The 17,261-nt window shown below is 51.2% G+C and overlaps 1 protein-coding gene across 1 annotated transcript; it reads right to left on the bottom strand.

The window, feature by feature from the left end:
* Positions 1 to 8,274: 8,274 nt before the first annotated feature.
* Positions 8,275 to 11,124, bottom strand: SIX1 (SIX homeobox 1). Its single transcript, XM_004698630.1, has 2 exons — positions 10,449 to 11,124; positions 8,275 to 8,569 (listed from the first exon to the last, which is right to left on the bottom strand). Exons 1-2 carry the CDS (start codon positions 11,006 to 11,008, stop codon positions 8,275 to 8,277), a joined length of 855 nt encoding a protein of 284 aa, XP_004698687.1. The 5' UTR covers positions 11,009 to 11,124.
* Positions 11,125 to 17,261: the final 6,137 nt, after the last annotated feature.

Here is a 17,261-nt window from a genome sequence, read left to right as displayed (position 1 = left end):
CCTCCCGCGCGGGTCTCCGCTTTCCCTCCATCCACTGCAGGCCGAATTCAATCTGAGAAGCCTCCTTTGAGCTTTTGTGTTTGCTGGGGGAGATGTGGGCGCAGGAGGGATCGCGTTACAACTTTCATTTCCTGAAATGTTTGAGGGAACATCCAGGGTTTTTATCCCCACATCAGGCCGGGTGAGGGGCTCGGGTTTCAGACCTTGTCACTCAGCTGTCACCAAACAAACGAAGCTCTCAGAGCCCAGGAGTGGGAGAGCTACCTGCTATTCATGACCCCTGGAGCAGGTGATCCTTCATGGGAAAAACAGGTAGAATTAATCATAGGGCTGTTCTCTGTTTCCTCTCCTTTTTGGCTGACCTGCCCACAGTGTGAAACCTGTCAGAAAACAAATTAACTCTTTCTTGTCCCCTGGGGGAACTGAAAATGCCACCTCCACCCCCCTAGAAAACCCCCAAACTGCCTTCACACTAAATGATCTAGGGGAGATCATGCATCCGCCTCCACTTTTCAAATTCTTAGTCTGTGGACCAAGTGGAACTTGGAGCTTGGGGGACTGGAGACAGAATGGAGCATCTTCACATCCCTTGGTCCTTCCTACCTGAAAGGACCACAGGTGTGGCCCCCGGGGCTTAGGTAAACTGCAATATCTCCCTCCTGCTTTCCTGTCACTGCAGTTGGATGGGTCCTAACAAAGCCAAAAATCTCTCTAACAACACACGTTTGTAAGACATTTCTGTTAAAAAAAAAGTGGGGGGGAGTCCTAGACCCTTCCGTAAATCATCTGCATGGAGAATTCATATTACAAGAAAATCTAAAACTTTTCAAATTCCAATTCTAACTAAACTTGGAAGTAATTAAACAAAAAACTTCCTTCTTGATCATGTAGGTGGTCAGAGGCAGAGAAGTCTGCATACTGGTGTGTCTGTTTGTATGGATTTCTTTACTACTTACCAAGCAGTACAGGACATATTTTAGGCTGTACCTTTTCTGTCTTCTACTTTTCCTTCCCTTACATCTTTTTCCTCGCCTCAGAGGAAAGGAAAAAAAAGATGTTTAATAGAGGAAAGGAGGGGCTGGATACAAATTTGCTCCTAAGAGATATTAATAGAAAAATTAACCAGGCAGCTTGGGAACTTTATTATCAGATGGATTTTTAATGGAAATATGGTAAGGAGACTGTACTATCATTCTTTGCTTTTTAATGAGAAATGTAAAGTCATCCTCCTGGTCTTCTTTATAACAATGTTGTCTGTTTATTTTAAAAATAGCCAATGGTTCCAGATTCCCAGAACTGATTTTCTTAATTTAGCCATTTGTACTCAGAGGTAGAGCCCTGAGCAATATTCTTCGATTCAAATCAAGAACTGGAATTTAAAAGGAAGCATGTTGTGTTTATATAACAATAGCAATGCCCAGAAAAGATTCACCACATATGTATCTGAAGATAGATAAGACTTCAGTTGTCTACTCCTTTCACTCCATAGACACTAAGACATGTTGGCCTATCTAGCTTAAATTTTTTAAAGGCATGTTACTCATTCTTATATTTGCCACATTCTAAATGAATAAAGAGCTAATGCTGTCTACCTCTTTGACTTAAAGGTAAAACCTCCTTTTGCAAAGTATTGTAGACTACTCAGCCACAGGCTCAAAATGTGCATATTCTTAACACTGGAAGCTTCTCTTCCCTACCACCACCCACAACAGTGGGAACCACTGCCACTTGAAAAAAAACTGCAAAAGTTAAGGGGAAAGTTTTTGGATATAGCTGCTTTCAGTTTAAATGTAATGTCTGTGTGAGGGGCAAGCAAAGATGTCTCCACTCTGGCTTGGTTTACTGCTCTTGGTTTTTGCTGTTTTGTTTTGCTTCCCAACTCCCTTGCCTTTTCCTGGTATTAGACCATTTAGATAACTGGCAGCTGAAGTGAAACCTGAAATGGTGCCAAGCACCTAAAGTCTTACCATAAGTGGTAGGGGTGGGGGGCCGGGGGAGTGAATAGTCCAGTTGGTAAAAATACTTAACATAAAGAAAAAGGACGCATAGAAGTTCAAATATACAGGCTTGCTGGCTAGAATCTGCAGCTCCTCCGTCGGGGATGATGGCTCACCAGCTCTACGTCAGGGGTCTTGATGAATCTTAATGATTTGTGTCCCTAACAAATACTTAGTCTATGACGTTTTCTTTCTTTCTTTAAGACCCCTACATCCAAATCAGGTCAGGTCCAAGCCACCCTCCCCACTAAAAACTCATGCTTCTATTATAAATAAGGATGACATTTAAAAAGCTATCGTAGATTTAAAATCACAAATTAAAATAAATTTGCCTTGTGTTAATCCGTGAATCTGCCAATGCCCATCCCATTACTTTCTAAGTTTGGGGAGATGAAGCAGAATAGGAGACCTCATGGAAGGGGATGATACACATTTCTATGCCTCTTTCTTATAGTAAGGGCCAGAATCTATGTTTTCAGTGACAACTCTTAATGGCAATGATAAAGAAAAAGCAGCCCGTACCACCTAATAGTATTTTTTTTTCACCTAATAGTATCTTAATTACACTTGGCTATACACTTCAGAGGGTGCTAAGGGCTCTCTAGGGCTGCTAGCTAACCCAATGGCCATCTCTTGGAACAAGCCCACCAGCGCTCTGAGGGACAAAGATGTGGCAGTCTGCCTGTCTACTTTCCTAAAAGATTTACAGGGCAATCCTATGGGGTGGGTCTTCTATGTTCATAGGGTTTGTTACAAATCGGAATGGTTTGGATTCACTTCCCAGGGTGTATTGGTTGGAGCTTTAGGGTTTTGTTGTTTTGTTTTTCTTTTTGGATTTTCTTATTTTGATCACAGAAAAGAGTGAGATTTTAAAAAATCTTTTATTTTTGTAGTAAAAGAAAATCTTTAGTGAACACATCTTAAAAGAAAAGGATGGTGGCGGAGTGGATTATGTGTTGGGGAGCTAACTGCAGTTCAAACCCACCAGCTCAAGATTTACAGCCTTGGAAACCCAAAGGGGGCACTTCTAATGGGCCCTACAGGGTCACTATGAGTCAGAATCCACAGGGTGGCGATGAGTTTGGCTTGAGGGTACTAAAACCTCAAACCAAAGGAGAGATTCCAAGTAGCAGCAATAGAAAGGTGCAAATCTTAAGGTACAGAGTTCTCCTCTACCTGAAGCGAAATGACCTCTCAGCTGTCCAGATATTAACAGTTCACAGAGAGAAGCTGAACCTCAGATGTGCGAATGTGCAGAGAGGCAGGCGCTCCTGGGCTTGCAAGCAGTCTTTTTGTTTTCCAATGCTACTGCAGTGTTATTTCTCACGGTTTGAAAGGACCAAACGCCCCAAGCACTGGTTGTCACCCTCAGTGGGAGAACGGGTTTCCAATTCCATCAGCCAGGACACAGTTAGGTGCATGTTCTCGGTGGGTGTAAAACACTACCGAAGACTTCCCAGGGCACTCCTTTCACTGGGTAGAAAATTAGTCAGCAATTCACTCAAAAGTGTGACCTGGCTTCCCCAGCTCTTACTACTCACCTATCCCCTCATTTAGGGGATCAGTCTTTGGAGGTACTGGGGGGGTTGGGTTGTGCCGAGGAGTGTCCTTGGAAAGCTCAGACCCCTCCACCTGGCTATGGTTGCTGGGCCAGCCAAGTGCATCCTGACCTCACTGCTGATCCTCTAGTGTCCTTCGGGGACAAGGCAGACTAGAAGCAGCGCTTCCTGCAGGTAGTAGGAGAAGGAGGCAGTTTTTAGAGCAGCGGTTCTCAACCTATGGGTCGCGACCCCTGTGGGGGTCGAAAGACCTTTTCACAGGGGTCGCCTGATTCATAACAGTAGCAAAATGGCAGTGATGAAGTAGCAACGAAAAATAATTTTATGGTTGGGGGGTCACTACAACACGAGGGAGTGTATTAAAGGGTTACGGCATTAGGACGGCTCAGAAACACTGTTTTAGAGGTTATACTCCTGGAAAAGAGAGGGGAAAGGTGAAAGGCCAGCGATTTCCCTCTCCTGAACCCACAACCCCAGCCAACGGCACCCTGAGAACCCGGCGGAATGGGCCGCACGCAACCTTCCTCCTTGCCCAGGCCGAAGCAGAGGGAGGAATCGTCCTGCCGACTGAACCCAAGGCTCTGGAAGCCGGCGGGTCTCTGGACCCCAGCGCTCTTGTGGGCAGCCCTGGAAGGTGCACCCTCTCTGGCTGGCACCCCTCCTTGCCAAGCCCGGGTCCCTGAGCCAAAGCGCAGGCCCCAGGAAGCGACGAAGGGCCCCGGCCTGGGCCCAGGCCTCCTCCTGACCCGGACGGGGCCTTGCGCTGTGCCCACCTGCGGCCCGGCCAGCCCCCAAACCTGCAGCCGGCGCGCTCCAGGGCCTCTCAGGGAAGGTGGGTGGGACTGGACGGCGCTCCTGGCTTCCAAAGGGGCGCCTGGGCTTTGGGCCTAGCGGGAGGCACCGGGGTACCCCAGACGAACGATACGGTGATGCCTGAAATCTGCAGGCCGCAGCCTCCGCCCGGCTCGAGGCCGGCGAGGCAGCCTGGCCGCCTCTGCTCCCCGGGCGCCCGACGGCCCGCTGGCCGGGTCTTGCGCTCGGGTCCGAGTCGGTGACCCGGGGCCGGGAGACCCGCGAGCCAAGGGCCAGGGGAAGGAGAGGCGCCTGCAGGCTCCGCAGCCGGGTTGGAGCAGAACGGAAGCTTCTGGAAGCTCACGCTGGAGTCTTGCCCCTGGGGCTTTACCGAAGCCCTCCCGGCGGAGGAGGTGTGGATGGGCGGGCGGAGTGAAGCCCCTGGCAGACGCCGCGGCCGCTCACGCTACAGCTGCTGCCAGCCTGGCAAGGACTGCCCCGCGCAGCCTCCGGGTGCAGGGGAGCCGAGCTGGTGCCAAGGGTCGTGCTCGGCCACTGGGCGCTCTCCATTAGCGCCGCCGCCCCCGAACTGCAGCCTGGGATCCCAGCTCGCTCGGGGTCCCACCGCACCGCTTCTTTCTGGAAGCCTTCACTCCAGCGGGAGGTCAAAAACCAAGCTGCCCTTGCTGGTGAAGACTGGCGGTGCCAGGCCCCAGCAGCGCCTTCCGCCGCGTCTGCCGCTCTCGGAACTGTGGGGAGCCGCGCATCCCCATCTGCTAAGCCCAGATTCCTGGAAGTTCGGAGAAGCCCCTGACCCCGAACCTTCAGGAAGCTTCCTTCTCAGCCAGGGGGTCACGGCGTGCAGACAGTGGAGACCCGAGCCATCGTGCGCTTAGATTTAAAAGGTCCAGAAAAGGGAAAAGATAAATCGTCTGGATACTTTTTCTTTTCACTTGACAACAATGCAGTACGGTTTCGTCCTAAAAGCACTTTATTTCTAATAAACCACTGTTCGTTGCGTTTGGCTATCCTCATGATTTGTGGAGGAGAAACGAACGGAAAGTGCCCTTGGACACCGTTAAACTGCGACACCGACAGAGACCAGGAACATTGGAGGGCCCTGACCAGTTGGTCCTCCAAAATTTCCTCGAGAAAAAAAAAAAAAGAGGAAAACGCATGGTTAGTTCCCCCTAAAGATGGCTCTCAGGCGATGGCCCCAAGACTCCAGCAACGGGCGGCTTTCTCGTTTCCTCTTCCTGGGCTCTCCTTTGGCCAGACTGAGGGAGGCACGTTGTGCAATTTCTTATGAAACACATCTGGAATGCGTGCGCTCGGGACCGAGTGCCAGGGATTTTACAAAGAGTTTATGGCTGTGACAGAAAATTGTCCTTTTAACGAGTTTACAAGCAGTAATCACGAGGACTTTTACAGGACGGGACGCGCTCTGCTCCTCGCCAGATTGGCAGACACATCCAAGATTCAGCAACCGAGGGAGCAGGAAATGGGCCCTGGGAACCAGAACTTTGGCCGGTCTAAAATTGTATGGAGCAAGCTAGAAGAGTGGGGGGTAGTCACCTGGGTAGGAAGAGAGGGCATGTAAGAAATTAAAGTAATTGGCCCTTCCTTATTTTCCAGGGAGATTTCCTCGGTGTCCTTTGAAGCCTGTCAGGGTCATTGAAAGCTATCTTTGTGCGGGGTGTTTGCTTTGGGGAGTGAATGTAAAGAATGTGTGGAGATCCCCTATGAGAGCCCCTCCTGCAGAGGGTGGCATTTCTCCGTGGCCCAAGACGTGGAGAATAAACACCCTAGTGACTTAAATAAACACCGACTTAATGATCCAAAACACTAACAAGGGAGATTGGGACCGTGAGCTCCCAAGCCAAGGGATGGTCTCTGAGCGGCTGTGTGCACATCTGTCCATCACTGAGGGGGGAAATGACTTTATAAGTAAAAGTGACTACAGTTAAGTACAGTGACCTTTCTCCCTGCACTTCCGCCAAAGTCATTTGATAGCTTCTTTTTAAAAAGAAAAGCTAAAAAAAAAAAAAAGAAAGAAAAGCTAAACTGCTCATCTTTAAGAAGGCCTCAATTCCACCCCCCAAACACCTCAGGCTCCTCAACGAGGCCACAAAAGGTGGGAGAGAGTGAGAAAGAAAGGAGTGTATTAATAGTGACACTTATGGATGAGGGAAAAAAATCAAAATTATGAAACTGTCATGTCAGAAAATAAATAGACTCTCTCTGGGGAACAATATTTTTACAAAGCACAAGCAAGCCAATCTTGTTATCCTGAGTAGATTTTTAATAAATAATGCCAGTTGTTTCACTAGTTTTAAAAGCTGAATACAGAAGATAAGTCATTTTTGCCCCTGGCAAAAATAATATGGAGCCTACACAATTGGAATTTCTTTCTTTCTTTCGGGACCGAACTGGCAGCAGTGCTGAGAGACTGTCCTGCTGGTCTGCTTCCTATTTGTACAAATTCATTCACAATGTTGCTATGCTTGCTCTGGGTTCCTTTGGTTTTTGCCCCCCTTCCAAACTGATACAGATATTTTACTTTCACAGTCTTGTCATAATTTCGTTAACCCCCAAACACTAAGTGAACATATGAATGCTGGGGAGAAGCTCGGTAGCAAACAACGCTGCATACCTACATAGTAATAAAAACCAACAAATACCCCAAGCGAAAATCATTCGTTTTCTGCCATCTATTAGCCAAGTCACTCTTGTTGGTTCAGGTGATGGCCGTCCAAGTGCCGTCATGAAGTAACAGAAAAACTACTACTTAAAAAAAAATTAGGGCACAGTGATAGCAATACACAACTCACCTTTCAGAAATAGAATCCATACTCCTGGTGTTCTACTAAGTTTTAATTTAGATGGGTTTTAGGTACAATAGAAAAGAAACCTGAAAACACATGCTCTTTTGGTAACAAAGACCAGGTTGCCAGATCTGTCCACATACTTTTGCAAACTAGAAACTAGGACCAGGAGACACCCTTCAGAGCAGCAGGTAAGCCACAAATATGAAAACTTCAGGGTATGAGAAGTAATGGCATTCAGGAAAGTGTTCTTCTTTTTCTTCACATTGATACATTTTGAAAGTCCACCATAAAATTTTAACAACCCAGAAAACAAACAACAACAACCAAAAATACCCACTAAATTTGACAAAAATAGTTGTGTGACTAGCGGTCGCTTCTATTTCCAACTGCCTCACAGAGAGAGCATTAAGACATTTAGGCACTTGGTTTCTGTGTTATGTTTTCCCTAATACTGTACTTTTCATTTGACTCTACATAAAATGGTTTAACACTAAATATGAAAAAATGTAAACTTAATTTTTCCCTCCATCAAAAAGTTCTATGATCCTGGTATTCCTATTCACTTTGAAAAAGCAACCATTCCCCTCCAGATGGGAGGTGCTTTTCTCCCCTCCACAATTTTGATCTCTCTCTCTCTCCTCTCTTTGAAATTTCCTTTGCCTCTTCCCCAAACATTTCTCCACAAATAAATTGGAAGGAAATAAAATTGGTTGATTTGACATCCCCATTCATTGTCAAAACAGAAAAATCACGGAAGCAGGAGCAGTGATTGGTTGCTCAGAACAAGAGTTGACTGGGTGCCTTGGCTTGTTTGGGTTTTTGTTTCTCCCTCCCTACCCCCAGCACCCCAATCTCTGTACTGGGAGAGAAAAGGCAAAAATGGAGAGAGTCAGAGAGAAGAAAGTGATGACGCTGGAGATTGCGGTTGGTTTTGATTTCTTTCCTCAGTGTGCTTGTGAAAGACCACCATTCCTTTATGCACAAAGAACCCCCCAAACAAGCTGCAAAAATGTTCCTGATTTCTATTTACAAGTGTCCCTAGTTGCTCCAGTTGGTTGCTGCTCCGGCCATCCCTTGGAGACGCCAGTCCCTCCCCACTTAGGACCCCAAGTCCACCAGACTGGAGGTGAGAGGACCAAGCAAAGAGTCCTGGAGCTGGTGCTGGTGAGCCTGCAGGCCATGAGCGGGCTGTGAGGCCGTTAAGCCGGGGAGAGAATAGTTTGAGCTCCTAGCATGGCCCATATTGCCCTGCAGCAGAAGGACCGAGTTCTGGTCTGGACTTTGGGGAGGCGAGAATTCTTCTTCTGAGCTGGACATGAGCGGCTTGCCCCCTTCCAGAGGAGAGAGTTGATTCTGCTTGTTGGAGGAGGAGTTATTGTTCTCAGTGTTCTCCCTGAGAAATAGAGGACGACACCATATGGTTAAAAAGACAAGAAGAAAGAAAGGTAGGTAGGTTAAAAAAAAAGTGTGAGATGGAAGGAGGAGAAGAGGGAGGGGAGGAAAGGGCCATTGTGCAATCTGTCACCGACCCAAATGGAAGAGCTCTGCCCTCCCACCCATCCCCAAGGGTCATGGGGGAGGCGAGGAGGCAGAGGAGAGTGGAGAACTGGCCGGCCAGAGAGTGACTACCCTTCCACATTTCCGAAATCCAGCTGAGCAGGGCTTAGGCGGAAACGAACGAAAATGATTCTTTTCCTTTCGTTTAAGCAGTTACTTAACATACCAGGTTTAGACGTCAGTCACTAGGAAGAACTCAGCTTTAAACACCCCCCAACAAATGGTTGTTGGTGAGGGAGAGAGTGAGCAGGAGACAAACGTAGCTCCTGGGGCACACATGTTGGGGTTGAGTCAAGTCAATTGCCCAGTTCCCATCTGAGGAAACGATTAAACAGTCGAGTTTCCCTGCCCCTGCCCAGAGGTTGTGGCTTCCCAGACGCCGGACGGGTCATGGAAAGCGTTGCCCAAAGCGGCCCAGTGACCTGAGTCAACAGTGGGAACGAAGAAGCCAGTCTCTCTGATTTTATCAGGCAGTGGGCCCTTGGGCCTGGCTTATAGGACAGCTGCTTTGTAATTGAAGTCTAGCTGGAACTGGACGCCCCCTATTCCCGGGTTACTCGCTCAATCCCAGCCCCTCACGACCCTCTCAAATGCTCCTCCACACCTGTGCACCCCTGGCTCAGCTGGGAAACTTCGAGGGCCTGACCAGCTTGGGAGCGGGTGCCCAGGCGCCGGGGGAGGGGGGGGGGCCCCGGACCCCAGTTCTCTTCCACTTCAGGATACGGCCGCCCTCCTCGCGGACCCCGCACTCGCTTCCTAGCGCCTGCCAGCCGTCCTCGTGGCCGCTCCCCTTTCGGAACAGACAGGCAGCCCCAGGTGCCTCAATGGATCCACCCTCCGGCTTTTCCACACGGAGGGGGGCGAGGAGGCCCCCAAGACTCCGGAAGGAACAAAGACCAGCCGGCCTTCCCCGGCGACCGCCTTCCCTCTAAGCCCTGGGGTCCCCAGTTCCCTCCCAGGTCTCGGTGGGAAACTGCGAGAAGCAAGGAACCGGGCCAGGTGGGCCCGGGTGTTGGCGCCGGAGGAGCGGAGGTAAAGGCAGGTTAAAAAACGCATTGCCTCTGAGCTCGGCGGTCCAAGTCTGCGAGCAGAAACGGGTCTCCCCAGCCCCCCCGCCACCAGACCAGAAGCGGCGTGGACAGATGGACCCAGGAGGCCTTCTTCCTGGGCTCGGAGCGCGGGGCGTCCACGCAGCGCCCACTCCTCAAGGCTCTTTGCTGGGGGAATTGCTTTGGGACCCTTTGTCCTGCCAGTACGCCCGAAGCCCGTCACCTCCAGTCCGAATGGTCGGGCCAGGGCCGGGGACTGGGGGTCGAGCAGACGGCCCCGGCCGGCTCCACCCCTGGGGGAGCCCAATGAGGATGCGTGTCCCCCTGCCTCACGCTGCCCACGCACACTTCCTCCTCCGGCACCCGGAGGCTCGCTCTCCAGCCCTTCTCTCCCAGCCAGTGTCCCCTCCCCGGGGGTCCGACAGGAAAAGCCACCGAGCACTCCGACCCCGACACCCCGAAGGACCCCACGCGCGGGGGCTCCGAACAAACGCTCCCCCCTCTTCGGTCGGCGACCCCCCAGTCGGTGAACTTGGCGTGCCGTGCCGCGGAGGCCTGGGCGCGGCCCCGGCGGGCGGCGGGTGGCGGCCGGGACAGGAAGGGGTGGAGGGGACGGGAAGGCTTCCCGGGGTGGCCCGAGCCGCAGGAAGCCAGCGCGCCGCGTACCTTTCCTTGGCCTCGGCTGCCCGGTCTCTCTGCCTCCGGTTCTTGAACCAGTTGCTGACCTGTGTGGTGGTGAGGCCGGTGGCCTCGGCCAGCTCGCGCTTCTCGCGGGGCGACGGGTAGGGGTTGTGCGCGTACCACTCGCGCAGCACGCCCCGCGACTTCTCCTTGAAGCAGTAGCTGGTCTCCTCGCCGTCCCAGATGGTGCGCGGCAGCGGGAATTTTCGGCGCACCCGATACTTGCCCACGGCGCCCAGCGGCCGGCCGCGCAGCTTCTCGGCCTCCACGTAGTGCGCCTTGAGCCACAACTGCTGCAGCTTGGGGTGGTTGTGCGGCGAAAACTGGTGGCTCTCCAGGATCTTGTACAACTCGCGGAAGTTGCCGCGGTGGAAGGCGACCACGGCCTTGGCCTTGAGCACGCTTTCGTTCTTGTGCAGGTGGTCGCATGCGGGCAGCGACCACAGGAACCTGCCCAGGCGCTCCAGGTTCCCTCCTTGCTGCAGCACCTCGCACACGCACGCCACTTGCTCCTGCGTGAAGCCAAACGAAGGCAGCATCGACATGGCGGGGGGTCTGCCGGGGCGCACGACCGGGCGCACGCCGAGGAAAGCAGAGCCCGAAGAGCTAAGGGGTGACGGCTGCAGGGAGGGGGGCACCGGCTCCGAACCCCCTCCCTAGGCTTGGCGGCGGCGGCGAAGTGCCGGGAGGCTGCTGTCTCGGGTGGGCGGACGACGAGAAGGAGGAGGAGGAATCAGGACGCGCGGGGCACTCAGCCGCAAGAGCACCTCTCAGCCCTTCAGGCCTCACCAGCTCCGGCCTCCTCTGGCCCCGTGGATGCTGCTCGTTGCTGGGGAACTTGGTTTCTGTTCTCCCTGCAGCAGCCTTAAAGCGCACAGCGTGCCCGGCAAGCTGATTGGCTGCAGGCGGCGCCTATCCGGGGCTGGCCAGCCCGCGCGTCGCCCGGCTGGGCAGCCAGGCTGCGCCTCCCCGCGCGGGGTGGGCGAGGCAGCGGAGCTGGGCCCAGGGGGGGAGTGGGTGGTGGGAGGAGAAGGACCCAGAGAGGTGAAGGGGAGAGAGAGAGAGAGAGAGAGAGAGAGAGAGAGAGAGAGAGAGAGAGAGAGAGAGAGAGAGAGAGAGAGAGAGAAACTGCCGAGGATGAGCGCGTCAGGACCCTGCAACTCCAGCCTGCTCCCCAGTGTCACCTAAGGGTAGCCACTCACTTCTAGGCACAAATCAATGACTCCAGACTTTCTCATTCCCCTCCTCTCCGAAGCCCCGTCCCTGTCCCTCGCAGGCTTGCCCTTTCCCGGTGAGCTCATATTTAATTACTCTAGTGTTGGGATGAATAAATAATGGATTGATGAATAGCTTATGGGTTTCGATAAATTATACAAGGGCAGGCGAAGGCTTCGGGCTGCAGCCACTAAAAGAGCGACTTCTCTCCGGGCTCGCTTCAGCTGCGGGAGTCCAAACCCAGGTTCCTTTCCCCCCCGCCGCCTAGGCGGTCGCGCCGACACAGAGCACAGGTACTCTCCGCTGGACAGCGCTTCCCCTGCTTTCAAAGGGCCGCAGCCACTGGGGTAGGGACAGAAGAGGCTTAAAACTCAATTGCTGAGCTGATAGGTCCATTTGTGATTTATCTTAAAGTTCTCAGGTTAAGCCGCTAGGTGCCTATACTCATTTTCGCCACCTGTGCAGTTGCGTTTTTCAATGCCACCTCTCCTGAAGAATGTTGAGAAGTTGAACTTGCTAATGGTAAAAATGTTTTGGGAATGTCGTAGGAAAGGCACTGGTTGGGGTGTAAATTAAATGAAACTGTGCCGGGCTCCAATAACCGCCCTGTTGTAACATAATCCTTACCCTGGCCCGAGAGAAACACTGCCCTCAAAGCAAGGACGACAGTGGCTCCAAGAAAGATTAAATAAAGAGGTGTGTGTGTGTGTGTGTGTGTGTGTGTGTGTGTGTGTGTGTTGCAATTCTGGCCTATTTTATACTACCAGAGAATGAGAGATGTTTTTCAATTTAAGTCCCATCATCTGCTATTTTGTGTCAGAGTAGCGAATGCTTAGTAAAACTGCACAAGCAAATGGAACTGTAATTATCTTAAGCCTCATTTGCACACCTTGTTCCAAAGCAATTATTAAAGAGATTTTGAAAACAATTTGCCTCTCTAAACAAAGATAATCTATTGTCAGTAGCTGAGACTGGCAGGAGATAAGAACAATGCCTAGAGATAAGGGGAACAGAATAGTGGAAGGACAGGGACTTTATGACTATACTTATCTCTGATTAGATAAGTTCAAAACAGAATTTTAAGTACACTTCAAAAATGCTTTTGATTTAAATGTGTCCTCTTAACGAATGCAAAGAACAAACTCTGAGGCTCTTTAAACACGTTTGTCTTCTTTAAATATGTTTTGATTCCACCAGCCAAAGAGCCCAGCACAACCTAACCATTTGAGTGTTGAAATTTAAGTGGGAGAATGGGAAGTACTTACTCAGGCTTCCCTCTGTATTATTTATATGGTTTTAAAATAATGCACCCTGTCAAATGCACCCCGCAGCCTTCATTTTGAACTAGAAGAGTTCCCACCTCCAGGTAGCCCTTTGGGAGATTCCAAGCTGTTTCTCAGGCTACTAAACGCCTTCACAATGCCTTCTGCATCCGTGGAACTGTGCTTTCCTTGAAATGAAACATTGGGAGCAGATCGTAATATTTCATTAAACTTAGGGATGTTTTAAAAAATGCATCTGCTTCATGCCTATCATTTTGAAGGCACCCCTGCCACATGGTGTGTGCCTAAGGACTTACTTTAGAAACTGGAAGCCTGGCATGGCTGTGCCCAAACCCATGTGTCTGGTAATTTTCCCTTGCCGACTTAGTTTCGTGCTCATGATGTTTCAGACGAAGTCCTAAGGAGCTGCAGTGTCCTGCCAGAAAGAATGCCTTTGCTTGGAACAGATCTTTATTGACAAGGCAGCTGTGTGAGGACCGGAACAGAGGCTTCAACCCAGCTCTAAAAATCAGTTAATACCCTAAAGTCTGGAGCAAGTGCGCAGAATTACAGTGGGGGAGGTGGGTAGGAAGGCCGTAACTACAACCACTTCTCTTAAGAGAAAACTAACACACTGAGCCGGCATGGAGTGGGCTTTGTAATTAACAATTTCGTATAAGGAAATGAGGCATAACTTGGGCAAATAAGGGCAGGCATACATTGTCAGGGGGTGATGCAGAGCAGGAAGGGAGGTGGACATTATACACCAATACGACCACCTTTCCCATCCGCCTCCAGACTGTCCCTCCCCACTTCATAGAACTAGAACTTGTTAGACATTGGCAACCACTTGGAAGACTTCTGTGCAGATTGAGGACACCGGAGTGGATCAGGGGTTCTCTGCCCTTGGAGGCCCTGGCCGGGCCTGCCAACATTTCTTTTCTCTTTTGTAATCCGGAAGATCTCCTAACTAGAAAAGAAAGGTTCAGTGCATTTTTGTACCAAGAAGCCTACCTGCTATTTCGATCCCTGGGTTAGAGGAACCAATTGTTATGAATGTTAATTATTGGCTCGGCTATATAAGGTTTCCCAAAATGGAGCCTTGCACTGGAAACCACTAAAAGAGGTAAAATGACATGAATTTACAAACCACATAAACCAAATGATCCATTTTAAATCGAACACAGAAAGGTTTGAGTTGTTCTGGTAACATAAAACCTTTGCTGTTAATGCAAATCACACAGAAAACAGAGATGCGCTGGAGATTTAAAGGGAATGAACTGCCAGCCGGCTGCCGCCCAGCCCTGGGCTAGTCTCGGTTCCGGAGGGTACCGCAGCTAGCAAAACGCTGAGACCTGGCCTGGGGTAGGGGTAGGGGGTCGGCTCCTCTGCGCAGGGAGCGGCCCAGGTGTGCACAACAGGGAAAAAGAAACGCCAATGTGGAGGCAGGATGGGCAGAAAATTAGCGAGGAGATGCCATTATTTCTCCGCTGTGTGAACCTAAGGTAGTGGCGAGAGCCCGCTTTCTTGGAATTCCATGGTTATCAAGAACAATAGTGCGGATCCTACACTGCCTACACACTTTTGCAAGGGGCAGCAAGTGGGAGGCCTCTCTTCAATGACTTTCTGTGGTTGCTTTGGGGCAGTGCCTAGGACTCTGCAAATCCGGGCCGAAGAAACGACGCTCATCATTCACCTGGGTTGGTTTGAGAACTGGGTACCCACGACTCTCCGGGTGCACATCGGTGGCGTTGCCGCCCACCTGTCTCCTGGGGGCTGCTGCTTCCTGCGAGGTCTGAACAGGCCAAGGGCTCAGGCAGGGCGATTTGCGGGCTCCAAGAAGAGAAACCCAAAACCAGTCCATTAGTAAATGAGTTTTGTGTTGTCAGGGTTCTTTCCCATCCACTTGCTGTTCTGAAAAATAGATCACGTTTCGTTATCTTTAGTGGGAATCTGCAACGTGACACCGGATCCGTGCGGCCCCCGCCTCCCTCCCTGCCTCGCTCTGCCGGGCGGAGGGGAATCGGCGGCCTCCTCGGCTTATTTCTGAACAATGAGGATTTGTCTGCTCCCCTAATATATTTATGTATGGAGGGAGGCTGGCAGGGAGGGAGCTTTCTCCTGGAAGCGGGAAGCGCTCAAATTGAGCCTCCCGCTTCCTTGGTGGGAAAACCAGCGCTGGCCCTGGACTACGGGGCACTGGCTGGACAAACACTGCCGCCCACACCTGGACAAACAGAGGACTGGCGAGGGGAATGCAGCTAAAATCCCTGCACCCCACACACTCCTCGCGCCCCCCCCCTCCGCCCTCAAGCTACCTTCTCCTGGTTTTGGGGGGAGCCGAAAACAGAGACCCAGAGAGGGACAGCCTGGAAGGAAAGGCAGCCCCAGGGAATTCAGACGGGGGTGGGGGGTGGTGTCAGAGTTGGGTGTGAAGGTGTGGAGGTGTCATCCTCCCTTTCTTTCTCAGTATATGTCCCCCCTCCCAGCGCCGCGCCCCCCATGTCTGAGCTCACTCTGACTGTAAGCACTGGGAGTGTGTGTATCTTTCTATCCATTTCTTTCCCAATCTGAAAGAGGAACCGCTTTCGATGTCTGTGTGACTGTGTGTGTCCTAATCTCTCTCCATCTCTTTGCACCTCTCTCTCTCTGTCTCTCTCTCTCTCTGTCTCTCTCTCTCTGCCTGTCTGTCTCTTTCTATCGCTCCGTTCCCCACAGCTCTAGGTGCCTCATCTCTCAGACCCAACGTGCTGACGTGGTGCACCCAGGCTGCTGCGGGGTTACCAGACTCAGAAATGCGGGCGGGGGCGCCGGACCCAGGCACTGAGCATGTGCCAAACTGAATGGAGGCGCCAGTCAGAAGTGGGGGTGCCGGCGGAAAAGGCAGGAGAAAGTGGGGAGGCCACCTGGGGGGAGCAGGCTCCTGTGCAGAGACTCGCCAATTCCCAGGTTTGATTAAGAGACCCCACTCAACCTCAAATGCCAAGTACCTTTCTGGGAAGTGAACGTGAGGTGATTAGGAGAATTAGTTCTTAAGAATTTAAGACACTCTTGACCCCCTATCTCCTTTTTTTAAAAAACATCTGCAGGCCAGTTTACAAAATGAAACCTTTCAAATGTCCTTATCTTCCATTGGATTTCCAATAAACTCTTTTTTTCTTCCTAAACTAATGTGCATCCTGAATACCGCATCTGTCTAAGCTAAGAGGAATTTCCTTTTGGGAGGTGAGAGCCTGCAGCTCCTCCTGTTCAGAGGAAAGTGCTAGTGATGGTAATGCAGGGTGACACTAAATAAACAGTTAGGGTGGACTGGAAAGATGGAGTTAATTATCCAGTGAGCTGCGTTTCAAGTCAGACCATCAGGGGCTGATTTGTTTTGGCTCATGGTCCAAAGAAGGAGACAAACCACTCTCTTCTTCACATCTCCCTGGAATCCTGATCATTCAGGTCTCAAACAAAGCGAAAGAAAGAAAACCAAAACGACTTCCCAGGTAGTTCGCTCACGACTTCAGTTAGAATCTGGTTATTACACCTCCGCAGACTGCAAAAATGTGCACCCCGCTGCCTGATGGCCCTGGAGAGAGCCCCCTGGAGAGAGCCCTCAAAGACACATTGGCACAGAGAAGGACTGAGGGACCGTGGGGCCCATTAGAGGCCCAGTGGTAAAGGCGGGGCCCATCCAGCCCTCTCCTCCGCCCTTTACTTGGACCTTTTAGTTTATCAAACTACTGTTCATAAAATCGAACATGTTGGCCTACTTTTCACGATGGGTTTTCCTCCTTCCTTGCAATCCGCCCCCCCCCCAAAAAAATCAGGCTTCATGAAATTTTAGATGCAATTACATTTATTGTTTTCCTGACTATCCGGTTTCCTCAGGTAAGCCTGCACTTATATATAAATCCTAGTAACTTAAAACTTCTCCCTCCCCACTCTGCTCTTCCCTCCCTACCCCGCCCCCCACATTCTGATATTAATAATCCCTGGCTGCCCCTCTTTCCGGGTCATTACGGTACTGCTGGTCTCTAATCAATCCTAATGCGATGGCAATTGGAGTCCCTGATGACTGCGGCTCGGGTTTCTTGTAATGGCTCTACCACATTTTCCTGGACCTCCTTCTTTAACCTGAGATGCCAGGGGGACGAGTCCCTTCTCGGCTGCTGATTACTTCAAGATGTGGGGGCTGGTTGCAGCAGAAGCGCACAGCATGGCTGCCATCGCGGGCCAGGCGGCTGGGGTGAGCAGGCATTTCCAACTCGGGGCTCGGGAACCAGGACGCCTATCGCTCCCTGCCTTTCCTTTTCCCAAACGCAACCGAGCAGGC

Source organism: Echinops telfairi, unplaced genomic scaffold (assembly GCF_000313985.2).
Source record: "Echinops telfairi isolate 266 unplaced genomic scaffold, ASM31398v2 ScPeMD7_18;HRSCAF=68, whole genome shotgun sequence".
NCBI classification, from domain to species: Eukaryota; Metazoa; Chordata; class Mammalia; order Afrosoricida; family Tenrecidae; genus Echinops; species Echinops telfairi.
Note: the sequence above shows the minus strand (reverse complement) of the source record. Positions and strands in the feature narration are given on the sequence as shown.

Bases quoted from the DNA above. Each gene is read 5' to 3' on its own strand.
- SIX1 (XM_004698630.1), bottom strand. From the start codon at position 11,008: ATGTCGATGCTGCCTTCGTTTGGCTTCACGCAGGAGCAAGTGGCGTGC. The intron at 8,570-10,448 runs GTACGCGGCGCG...TCTATTTCTCAG, and splicing joins GCAGCCGAGGCCAAGGAAAG to GGAGAACACTGAGAACAATA.